The following is a 12,168-nucleotide window of genomic DNA, read 5'->3' as shown; positions in this document are numbered from 1 at the left end:
AGTTGCCATTAAGAGGGTCTCAAAAGAATCAAAGCGGAGGAAAAATTCAATAGTAAATGTTTTAGAAGAGAAAATTATTAGTCATGAGATACATATAGGAATTGGGCTCAAATTATTGGTTGGGGTCAAACAGTGGAATATCATCCTTCAAAAAAAAAAAAAAAAAAAAAAAAAAAAATCATGTGAATAGGAAGTACTTCAAGTGCAAAAATTCATACGTGGTTGTTTAACCCAAAAGAAAGAAGAAAATGGGAGACGTTTAACTCAATTGTGGGCCTCAGTTAACTTTGCTGCCACCACCAAGCTTGAAAAAATGCCTGAACAAAGTTTATTACTTTCTTCAACCATAAATTGTGAGTTAATCCTAGTACTTGAGTCAAATGCACCATAAAAATAAGGGTTGTGGTTATCACACACAAATTGTTATACATAATTTTACACCTATCCTATTTTTGAATTGAAGTCATGATTTTGAATTTTAAAATCATAAAATGATTTATATTGTGTGCAACAAGTATGACCCTAAAATTAATACATACATCTTTCAAAAAAATATTAATACCCAAAAAATTAGTGCACAAAGAGTTGGTAGTCATATATGTCATTGGAAAATAATAAATGAAAATAACCTCTCTATCACCAACTTGTTCATCTTCTTCCTCTCCCATTCCTATTGGCCTCTCTACTTTCAACTCTCAACTATCAAGACTCAACTTATCTAAACAAGTCATCACGTCAATGAACTAACCCCAGATTTAATATTAAAAATTTGAAATTATATTTAGCTGTCCCACTTACATAACCATTTTGACCGTTGGAAGTTTATTTCTGTAATTACCCATTTACCCCTAAACATCCCCAAACCGCCATTCTCTGTATCTCTGATATAATAATCCCTTAAGTATTCGGAAACCTCAATCCTAGTCTTCTTCCATTGATTATCTTAGCTTCAGTATTATTTGCTCTTTCGTTTCCAAAAAAGAAAAAAAAAAAATTGCTTGCTTTTCAAACTTCAAAAAGTTCAAACCCTTTGAACACGTTCTTTAACACACCACCAAGATTCTAATCATACATCTGTGCTCAAGATTTTAGCCATGTATGACTTGCCACCCGGTGTTGTTTTTGGTCCCACGGACCCAGAAATTGTTCTCTACTATCTTCTCAACAGGGTCAATGGAGAGCCAATGTTTGAGGATTCAATGAATTATGTCACTGAATGTGATGTTTATGGGGATCCTAACGCATGGATAAAAGTCTTTCAAGAAACCCACATGGAGCGTCTCTATTTCTACGCAAAACTGAAGAAGAAGAATCAGAAAGGGAAGCGAATTGAGAGATCTACACAGTGTGGAACTTGGAGATGTCAAAAGGATGAACAACTTTTTCTTAACGAAACACAATATGGTTCAAAGAGAAGTTTCACTTTCGTCGCCAAGAATGGCTTCAACGGCATGGGAAGATGGACCATGCATGAATTCCGGCTCGACGGAGTGTATGGAAACACTGCTAATCATGTAAGACTCTTGATTTTCCTGATTTTTTTTAATATCCATTCTAATGCTCTGTTTCTTGATTTTCTTTGAAACCTCTCTCTCCGTCTATATATATGGGGATTGTATCTGTCTCTAAGTTATTAAATTTAGGATAGGATTTTGATTTATGGCTCATATACTAAAATGGGTTTTCCTTAGTTTATTGATTTGTAACTTAGATGGTCACTGAATTTATGTGACTCTACCAGTGAGGTTTTGACCAGTTTTTTCAAGTGGCCAATTTTGATTTTTGGGGTTTTAACTTTAACTAATGTTTGTTTGGTACTACATGGTTTTACTTGTTAGTGGACTCTGGGGGGTTATGTTTTTTAGTTAATGTGATCGAATTTGTGGACTGGGACTTTTGGACAGATGTGTGTGATATAAATTGTTACTTTTTGATAATCAATATTACTTGTTACTCTAATAGTAATTAGCACCCATTTTATTTGGTTTGCAATAATGGTGACCCAGTTTTGGTTTTTAATGATTCTTGCTTAATGTTGCATATTGTTCAAAGTTATTAATGTGTGTGAGTCCGACTTTAATTAAATGCTTATGCTCTCCCATTTTATTTGGTTACAATTATGGTGACCCACTTTTGGTATTAATGTTTCATATTGTCCAAATTTACTAAATGTTCTTTTAATTTAAAATTTTGTATTTATAAGTTACCTTCTTTGTTTAACATCCTTGCTCTGTTTCTTGTGACAATTGTTATATCACAATTTTTTTTTTCGCTTTTCAATTAATTATCGTATGGGTCCTAAATCTCATTATTTTTGTTATTGTACAGGATAATTACGTTATTTGTTGCATTTCAAAGAAGGAGTGAGATATATAAGATCAACATTTCAGAAGGCCTCAATGCCTCATTGAGCAAAAGATGGAGCAACTTCAATTTAATTTTTTAAATAGAAAGTAAAAAAACACTACTTTGACAGTATTTCATTTTTATCATTTCTTAATTTGTACTGATAAAAATATTTCATTTTTATCATTTTTTGAATACATATTTCTTACGGATTTTTTTATATATAATTTTAAAAAAAATTTAGTCATGATTAATTTTGATGATCAATGTTATCGTATATGTAGCGTGCTTTTGAGGTTCTTAAATGGCATCCTAGTTTGTTTTGCCACTACCTTAATTTTTTTCTCTGGGTTGTTTCGTAACAAGCTTGTGTGTCCATGGGTATAGCTTAACTGAAAATGATTTTCAATCTCATCTTGACGATCCTTTACGTTATGGGTGTGAATGTAGATCCAAATGTTACAAACAATAGATGGAAATGGAATTGGGTTTTAATTATAAAATAAAAAAAATAAAAAAATTTATGGGTTGTAGACTTGTATTAGAAGAGAATTAATTAATTAATTTTTTTAATAAATAAATGATAGAAATAAAATTCGAAAAGATTGTGGTGGCAATATTTCACTACGTAGTGTAACGTTTGCAATGATGCACATAAATAGGAGGGACACACTTGGAAGCCTACAACTAGATGTAACTCGAGAAAATATCTCTAGACAAATGTGTTGGAGAGAAATTCTCAAGGAAATGAGGAGGTGTTTTGGTGATTCATACGGTCTCATAGGATTCATGACTTTTTTTATTATTAGAAACCTAACCTTGAAACCAACTTAAGGGATTCCTTCTTGTTATGTTGTTGGGTGTAGGACAAGGGTGTAGCATTGAAAAAAAAAAAGGACAAGGGACTAAAAGACACACCCGAGGGAATAGTAAGCTTTGTAGATCATTGTTAGCGTAAAAAAAACATATAAAAAAAGTGTATTGGAGAAAAGTGCCCTTAAACTAGAACCGTCAAACTGTTCGGGTCAAATGGGTTAGGGTTTGGGTTTGGCCCGATTGGGTATGGGTCAAATTGGGTATGGATCAGAAATTTATTAGGCTAAAATGGGTTGCTATTCCAATGACCCTTACTTTGTGTTTGATGTTAGGAAGACACTTATGATTAGTGTTCCTTGATGAGAGATTTTGATTCTTGATGATTGAATGATAGAATTTGGGGTTTATATACTATGCTGTGTGTATGAGATTTGCTTCATTTTATTTGAGTTTTTTGCTTTTTTTTAGTATATTCATGAGTCTTATTGCATTTTTTTGTACTATTCATGGGTTCCATTGTATTATTCAGCTAACTTTTAATTTTTTTTTTAATACATTTTCAGCAAAAAGTTTTTAATTTCAACTAAATTCGCTGTTTCTAAACAGACCCTACACGTGCATTAACAGTAAATTGCTAACACTGAAAATGCATGCAAGGTGTCTTAGACGGACTTTGAGCTAAGTACGCCCTATCTGTGGCTTGCATCTATCTGTGCCTGCAAATTCCTCTCAATCTCAAGGGAGTACTGGCTGGCTTGCTGACACAAGTGCATCTGACCACTTCACACCCAATCTGTCTACTCTACTGCAGCAACCAACTAATGGTACTAAGACAGTCACTCTGGGAAATGGTTTTGAACTTCCTATTACTCATGTAGGCAATGCCGCAATGGTGAGTTTCATACTCATAAGTTTCTCTTGAAAAACTTACTTAGCTTACCTTATTTAGCTTCTAATCTTTTGTCTATTAATAAGTTGTGCAATCAAAATAAATGGTTATCGGTTATCAATTCCGGATTTACCTTTAGGGAGAATCGTTTAGAAAGGCCTGAGTAAGGATGGAGTCTAGTCAATTCCTTCAGTTGCTTCTTTGAACTCTTTTACTGCATTTTCCACTTACATACCTCACCTAAGCATAAGAGTTTGTAATTCTACTACTCAAAATCAATTCAAATTGTGGCACAATTGATTTGGTCATCCTAGTTCCAAGACTTTGCATTCTGCTTTGAACAATGTACATGAATTTGTGTCTTTGTCTCAAGTTGGTATTGTTTGTTCTACTAGTAAATATCGTATAAGTGCAAAGATGCCCAGAACCCCACTGAGCAAACATGAAATGTCATCAACCTTTCCCGCTGAATTGATTCACAGTGATGTTTGGTGTCCCGAACCCATTACTTCTCTTAGTTTTAGGTATTATGTGATATTTGTGGATTGACTCACATGGATGTTCTTGTTGAAACAAAATTCTGACGTCTTTTCTATCTTTGTTCATTTTTAAAACTCTAATTGAAACTCAATTCTCTACTAAAATCCAAATTCTAGGAACTGATGGTGTGGTGAATACACTAACACCATTTATCCTTCGGCAATGTCCCCTTCTCCCTCTCCGACGATTTCCTCCGCTTCGAATTCGCATTTTTCTCCGGCGGCATTGGAATCTTCAACCGAACCTCTGAATCCGGGATGTCTCTCTCCTTCGACCCCTCATATATCCAAACCACCACCTCCCATGGCGTTCACAAGTTCAAAGCCACCTTGTACATTCGAGACCCATTAAAGTACTCTGTTTCCCGTTGGTGGCATTTGGGAAGTACTAAGTTTTGTGAAGTACTAATTTTCTTGTCTATTTTTTTTTTTTTTTCATTTTTCAATTAAAAATTCAAAACAAACTTTGAGTTTATTTTATTTTATTTCATTTTATTTTAGTTGTCATTGAATTTATTTTCAATACAAATGAAAATGGAAAAAATGTGTACTCATTTTTTGTATTCAAACTCACTTTTTTGGACACTAAAAATGAAAACTGAACACAAATAATAAAGCCAAACCAGTTTTTTAATGGTAGGTCTCACTGAAAACTAAAAATGAAAACAAAATACACCACCTTTTTATTCTAACCAAACATCTTCTAAGCCTCCACCACTTATTGCAAAAGTCCAAATGATGTCAACTTATGATGTCAACTTAAACCTTTGCTAAATTCTATAGTCTCTGAAGCCCAAAGTGCTTTCATAGCCGATAGACTTATTACTGATAATATTTTAATTGCCTTTGAGTCATTGCACTATATGAAAAATCTCAGTTCAGGCAAGGAGGGTTTTATGGCCTTGAAACTCGATATGAGTAAGGCTTATGACAGAGTGGAGTGGAGTTTCCTTGAAAAAATAATGTTGAAGATGGGATTCCAAGATTCTTGGGTGGCTTTGATCATGCAATGTGTATCTACTGTGACCTATTCCGTTCTCGTAAATGGTGAACCAAAAGGATTTATTCGACCTTCTAGGGGTTTGAGGCAGGGTGACCCCCTGTCCCCTTTTCTCTTCTTGTTTTGTGCGAAAGGGCTAAATGCACTTCTCAACAAAGCAGCTGATAATGGGGACATTAGGGGCTTATCTCTATGCCGACAGGGCCCGAGAATTACTCACCTCTTTTTTGCAGATGATTGCCTACTATTTTGCAGGGCTAACAGAATTGAATGTCAAAAAATTCAACAATTACTTGATTGGTATGAGGTTGCTTCTGGCCAAGTGGTGAACAAGACTAAAACCACTCTCTTCTTTAGTCGTAACACAACGGAGGAGGTTCAACGAGAAATTCAAGTCTTGCTAGGGGTGCCGGCTATCAAACACTATGAAAAATATCTTGGTTTGCCATCCTTTGTGGGGAGACAAAAAAAAGCTTGTTTCAATCAAATAAAAGAGCGGATTTGGGCCAAAATGCAAGGATGGAAGGAGAAGCTACTTTCTCAAGCCGGGAAGGAAATCATGATCAAGGCGGTGATCCAATCTATTCCCACATACTCAATGAGTGTTTTTCGACTACCCTTGGGATTAATTAAAGATATAGAGGCAATGATCCGTAAGTTTTGGTGGGGCAACCAAGATAATAAAAGGAGAATGCAGTGGGTGAAGTGGGGTACCCTATGTTCTCCAAAGTCTTTGGGAGGAATGGGGTTTCGGGATCTCAGACAGTTTAATGATGCACTCCTCGGTAAACAAGTATGGAGACTCTTTCATGAGAAAGGCACGCTGCTGTACAAGGTGTTTAAACCAAAATACTTCCCATCAAGTAGCATTCTGGAAGCAGACTTCAATCAACGAAGCTCTTTTGCATGGAAAAGTATTTTACTAGCAAGAGAGGTTATTTGCAAGGGTGCACGGTGGAGAGTCGGAGATGGGTCATCCATAAACATTTGGAATCATCGGTGGCTGAATTGTCCAGGGAGTGGCAAGATTGTGTCTCCCAATATTAATCCATCTTTGTCCTTAGTGAAGAATCTATTTCTTCCTGGCACTAAAGTTTGGAACAAGGAGCTTATCGAGCAATCTTTCTTACCTTGGGAAGCTGAGAGGATTCAAAGCATTCCGGTCAGTCACTTTCCAATGGAGGATTTGCTTATTTGGCCACTCACCAAGGATGGGAACTACTCGGTTAAGAGCGCTTACCAGCTGTTATCCTCAGAAATCAGAGCTACTCTGCCTAGCTCATCTGAAACAGAGAATGGCAAGCAATTTTGGAATGGAATATGGAAGTTACAGGTACCTAACAAAGTGAAGCATTTTGTGTGGAGAGCTTCAAGGGAGTCGTTGCCTACCAAGCTGAATTTGTTTTCACGGCATGTCTTACCTGATCAGTTCTGCAACCTCTGTAAAGAGCATCCTGAAGATTCCATTCACTGTTTATGGTTGTGTGATGGAGCCAAAAGTATTTGGCTATCGGACCCAACATTTAGTTCCCTACGATAAAAAATTTTCAGAGGTTTTGGTGATCTTGTCGCTGCTGTGCTGGAAAATACAAGCCCAAATTTTGCTGCTCTGTTTTCAATGATTGCATGGTGCATTTGGGTTAGACGTAATAAATTGAGAGAGAAGCTACCGGTGTGGGCTGTCGGGGAAACGGCGAGACGAGCTTGGGAGTTGCTGCAGGAGTATTGGGACGTTCAAGACAATCCATCCCGGACCTCTGTTCAGCGCCCAAGGCAGAAATGGTCGCCGCCGGAGTTAGGAGTGTATAAACTTAATTTCGACGGCGCCATCTTTGAAAGTTCAGCGAGAGCGGGGTTGGGGGTGGTAGTGAGGGATGCTGAAGGTATGATCATTGCTGCACTAAGCCAGAACATCAAACTCCCTAGCTCAGTAGACTTGGTCGAAGCCTTAGCCGCTCGGAGAGCTATCTTATTTGCCCAGGAGCTCTGTCTTGGTCAAGTGATGGTGGAGGGTGATTCACTGAGGGTCATTACAGCTATTAATAACCCACAAAAGAATAGGACACAGTGGGGTCATGTTGTTGAAGATATTAAAAAAGCCAGCTCTTGGTTCCAAACATGTAGTTTCGGTCATATCTATAGGGAGGGGAATAGTTTAGCCCATTCTCTAGCAAAAAGAGCAGTTTTATCTGCTGATTTAGATGTGTGGTTAGAAGATCTACCACAGGATTTAATTGATGTATTTCAGTCTGATTTATCTTAATAAAATTGACTTACCTATTCCTCAAAAAAAAAAAAAAAAAAAAAAAAAAAAAACTCACAATTAGAGAAATAAATTAGACACCTGTATTCACCTAATTTAATGGGTTGTTAAAGTAGTTATTTCTCCCACCATGTTTTTTCTCAAGCACTCTGTTATTATATTTGTATATAAAACAGTCCTTTTTTTATTTTTTATTTTTTATTTTTTTATTTCCTTTGATTCTTGTAATCTTTAATTCGCGTGAATATGAAAAGTAATTCAATCTTTTCAATTTTCTTTCTCTCAGTTAAGCTTTGTTTATAAACTCTTTTACGTTCACTTTACATATACTGTACTCATTTTCTCTTTCTAAAATCTTGTACTCAAATTCTATTTTCAACTCATTTTATGTGTACAAATATTTTCTTCTCTACATTTTTTTTTTCACTTTTCAATTAAAAATTCAACACAAACTTTGATTTTTTTTTTTTACAAAAATATTTTATTCATTTTCAATGAAAATAAAAACAAGAAAAATGTGTATTAATTTTTTGCATTCCAACTCACATTTTTGAATATTGAAAATGAAAACTGAGTACAAATAACAATGCCAAACCAGTTTTTTAGTGGTGGGAAAATGAAAACAAAATACACCACTCCTTTCTCCTAACCAAACATCTCCTAAGCCTCCACCACTTATTGCAAAAATCCAAACGATGTAAGCTTAACTCACAATTAGAGAAATAGATTAGATACTTGTATTCACCTTATTTAATGGGTTGTTAAAGTAGTAGCTATTTCTCCCACCAGATTTTCTCTCAAGAACTTCGTTATTATAACAGTAAATAAAACAATCTCTTTTTTTCTTTTATTCTTGTAATCTTTAATTCACTTTAATGTGAAAAGCAATTCAATCTTTTTAGTTTTCCTTCTCTTTGTTAAGCTTTGTTTGTAAACTCTTTTACGTTCACTTTTCATATTCTGTACTCATTTTTTATTTTCAACTCATTTTATGTTTGATACAAATTTTCTTGTCTACATTTTTTTTTTTTTTTTTTTTTCACTTTTCAATTAAAAATTCAACACAAACTCTGAGTTTTTTTTATTTAATTTTTATTTTTACAAAAATGTTATTGTATTCATTTTTGGTGAAAATGAAAACAACAAAAAGGTGTATTCATTTTTTGTTTTCAAACTCACATTTTTGGATTCTGAAAATAAAAACTGAGTACAAATAACAGTGCCAAACCAGTTTTTTAGAGGTAGGTTCAACTGAAAACTGAAAATGAAAACAAAATACACCATTTTTTTTTTCTCCTAAACATCCTCTAAGCCTCCACCACTTATTGCAAATGTCCAAACGATCTCAGCTCCACTCACAATTAGAGAAACAGATTAAACACCAGTTTTTTCTGTCAAGCACTCTGTTATTATAACCGTAAATAAAACAGAATCTCTCTTTTTCTTTCATTCTTGTAATTTTTAGTTCACATCAATGTGAAAAGTAATTCAATCTTTTCAGTTTTCCTTCCTTCTGTTAAGCTTTGTTTGTAAACTCTTTCACGTTCACCGCACCAATGGGCTCAAATTCATGTTGTTGTTCTTCTTCAAAACCCAGGAAATTGAAATTCACACTCAGTCCCTTCCTTTGCTCCACGGCTGCCTTTTTCCAAAACCCGAAATCCTGTACTCCCAGCACTGCAATGACGTCGTTTCCGAGCCTCATTTATCCCCCGGCAATGTCCCCTTCTCCCTCTCTGACGATTTCCTCTGCTTCGAATTCGCATTTTTCTCTGGCGGCATTGGAATCTGCAAAGCCACCCTGTACATTCGAGACCCGTTAAAGTACTCTGTTTCCCGTTGGTGGCATTTGGGAAGTATTAAGTTTTGGGAAGAAGATTCGGTGTTTTACGTTAATGGGTATTGGTCAGAATCTTCTGGGAAGCTCTGTATGTTCGGATCGGGGAATAATTATTCTAAGGTTATTCTTAAGCTTAATTATTCAAAGAATAATACCATTTATGGCAGTTTAATTGATGGTACATTAGAGAGCTTGCATATGGAAAGTGATGATAATTACTTTGAACCGATTGTGATAATGGGTTTGTCTCAGAATCCAAATTATCAGTATCAACTGGTTGATAACGTAAGTTGTTTTAGTGGAGAGAGAGGTGGGAGAGATAAGAATAATATTGATATTAATTTGTCTCTAAGCAAATTGGACCGTGGTGTTTGTTTCATTTTCGATGGACGGACTAGTGTTTATGAATTGGAATATTGGACTGATTGTGGTAGTGTGAATTGCAATCCTTTAGGTGGGAGTATTGGGCATTTGCCTAATTGGATTGCTTTTCGCGGGGTTCGGTGTGACCAGCACAGCAGAAAGGTACAGATGTTGATGGGTTTTCCTAATCCTAGAACTGGTATGGAATTTGAATTTCCTGGTCCTAATGCGACATTGATTGCTGAGGGTGCTTGGGATGAGAAAGATAACCAGATTTGTGGTGTTGCGTGCAGAATTTTGGCTAATACTTCTGTTGGAGATTGCTCGATTGGGTTTAGTTTGAGATTTCTGGCGGTTTTGTCATTAAGGACTTGGAGAAGTACTGTGGGGGAAATTGAAGCAAGAAAGATGTGAATGATTCAGAATACTTTGGAAGAATTAGGTTTCAGAGTTGGGAAAGACCTTTGAACCCCAAAGATCTTAGATATGAGTATACTGAAATTGAGGAAGTAAGAAATTCTAGTGCACTAGGGGAGGAAACTATTAGGGGCAAGGGTAAGTCTTATCCTGATGGGTTTTCCCTGGACATGGGATTTGATATGTTGGTGAGGAACACCAAAGGAAAGGTAGCGTCGGGTTTCTTGAGGCCACAATTTGTGGGAGATGTGCTTTTATGTACAACAGGATGAGCTGAAAAGTAACCATAGCAGAATGTTGAATATGAGTTACAGGATTGGCTTCACACCTCCACCTGATTTTAGGTTTGGAGCTGATGCTATATACAAATTTGTCCTTATTTCTGCTGAAGGAATATATGATAGTGATACTGGTCTCCTGTGCATGATAGGATGTCGGCATCTTGATTTTCAATTGAACTAGTCTTATACTATACACCTTCCTTCAGAGTATAGTGCATCCACAGAGTGTTGAACAAAACTTCCATTCGCTAGTGCAGTTTTTAGATTTCTAAGCACTACGCCCCCAACAATGTTAATAACATCCAACAATAAATTATGCATACCATCAAACAAAAAAACAATTACATTTTCCCCTTCCAATATTTTTGCCAAAAAACATATGCCCCAAAAGAAATAAAACAGAACACACAGATTATGCTCAGAACAGATGAATGTACTTCTCATTGATTGTAATAATCTCTGAAGTCTGACATGTGAATTTATTCATAATTCATCACAGCATGACAATACAACACATACACACACAAACCCAAATGACAAATTAAATAAAAGCTCTTATTTTCAAAATTGAATTTTCTGCTCATGTTCTGTGTCGGAATAGCGTATATTGCCCTTTCAGGCATGTAATCACAGCCAATATCATAGAAAAAAAAAGTTATAGATCTATTAATTAAAAAGGCAAATTTTTTGAAAGAAAGAACACAAAAGAGATAGAAATTAGAAACAGAGAGAGATCAGAGAGTGCTAAAATGTTATCAGTCACGGTTAATTCAGAAACACGGACCAAAAGGTTTACTCATCATATCCCAGAAACATATAATCTACCAATTGATAAAGAGAACTAAATCAAAACACAGAAACAAGCAAAAGTACTATACAAAAATGAAAACCCAAAAAAAAAGGCAAATATAAAGTAAATAATCATCAGAGACTTAAATACCAATGAATCATGGAGCGTATCCAATCATATTGTTGCAGTTATTTTTTTCTCTCATCACTTGATTGTTGAATGTAACCCCACTTCAAATCTTAAACAACAAAAACTGAATCTTAAAAGCATAAAACGTACACAAACATGTTCATATGTGTGTATGAGTCCGTGTGTGAAACAAGAGGAAAGAGGAAACTGGGGTGGAGGAGACGAAGACTGAAGTGAAGAGGTTGGTTTCATCGTGTAGTTCAGTTCTTGTGGCGCATATTTATAGCTCCGTTGGGATAAATTGCAAACCCTAAATCGAAATGTTAAGGGCTGCAGATTGGGCTGAAAAGACGGTTCTAGAAATATATAAGCCCAATACCAATATGACTTTTGGGTCCAATTTTTTATGGGGCTAAGCTTCAATGCTTTGTTCCAATGAACTGAACTGGTTATGGGCCCAACATGACCATGTCTCGTCCAATGTAGTGGGCATGT

The 12,168-nt window shown here is 35.6% G+C and overlaps 2 protein-coding genes and 3 non-coding genes across 5 annotated transcripts; 2 read left to right on the top strand and 3 right to left on the bottom strand.

The window, feature by feature from the left end:
* Window positions 1-913: 913 nt before the first annotated feature.
* On the top strand, window positions 914-2,424 carry LOC126724380 (NAC domain-containing protein 7-like). The gene is made up of 2 exons (XM_050428942.1): window positions 914-1,514; window positions 2,329-2,424. Exons 1-2 carry the CDS (start codon window positions 1,095-1,097, stop codon window positions 2,365-2,367), a joined length of 459 nt encoding a protein of 152 aa, XP_050284899.1. The 5' UTR covers window positions 914-1,094; the 3' UTR covers window positions 2,368-2,424.
* A 4,784-nt stretch (window positions 2,425-7,208) lies between these two features.
* LOC126721479 (uncharacterized) lies at window positions 7,209-7,853 on the top strand. The gene has a single exon (XM_050424515.1). The coding sequence runs from the start codon at window positions 7,209-7,211 to the stop codon at window positions 7,851-7,853; it is 645 nt and encodes a 214-aa protein (XP_050280472.1).
* A 3,312-nt stretch (window positions 7,854-11,165) lies between these two features.
* On the bottom strand, window positions 11,166-11,259 carry LOC126724654 (small nucleolar RNA R64/Z200 family). Its single transcript, XR_007655090.1, has one exon. It is a non-coding gene; the product is annotated as a small nucleolar RNA R64/Z200 family (small nucleolar RNA).
* Window positions 11,260-11,484: 225 nt separating this feature from the next.
* LOC126724624 (small nucleolar RNA SNORD18) lies at window positions 11,485-11,562 on the bottom strand. Its single transcript, XR_007655062.1, has one exon. It is a non-coding gene; the product is annotated as a small nucleolar RNA SNORD18 (small nucleolar RNA).
* A 111-nt stretch (window positions 11,563-11,673) lies between these two features.
* LOC126724649 (small nucleolar RNA Z199) lies at window positions 11,674-11,758 on the bottom strand. Its single transcript, XR_007655086.1, has one exon. It is a non-coding gene; the product is annotated as a small nucleolar RNA Z199 (small nucleolar RNA).
* Between the last annotated feature and the right edge of the window lie 410 nt (window positions 11,759-12,168).

The sequence above is a fragment of the Quercus robur genome, chromosome 4, assembly GCF_932294415.1.
Source record: "Quercus robur chromosome 4, dhQueRobu3.1, whole genome shotgun sequence".
Taxonomy (NCBI): Eukaryota; Viridiplantae; Streptophyta; class Magnoliopsida; order Fagales; family Fagaceae; genus Quercus; species Quercus robur.
This window is presented reverse-complemented; position numbering and strand designations above follow the sequence as displayed.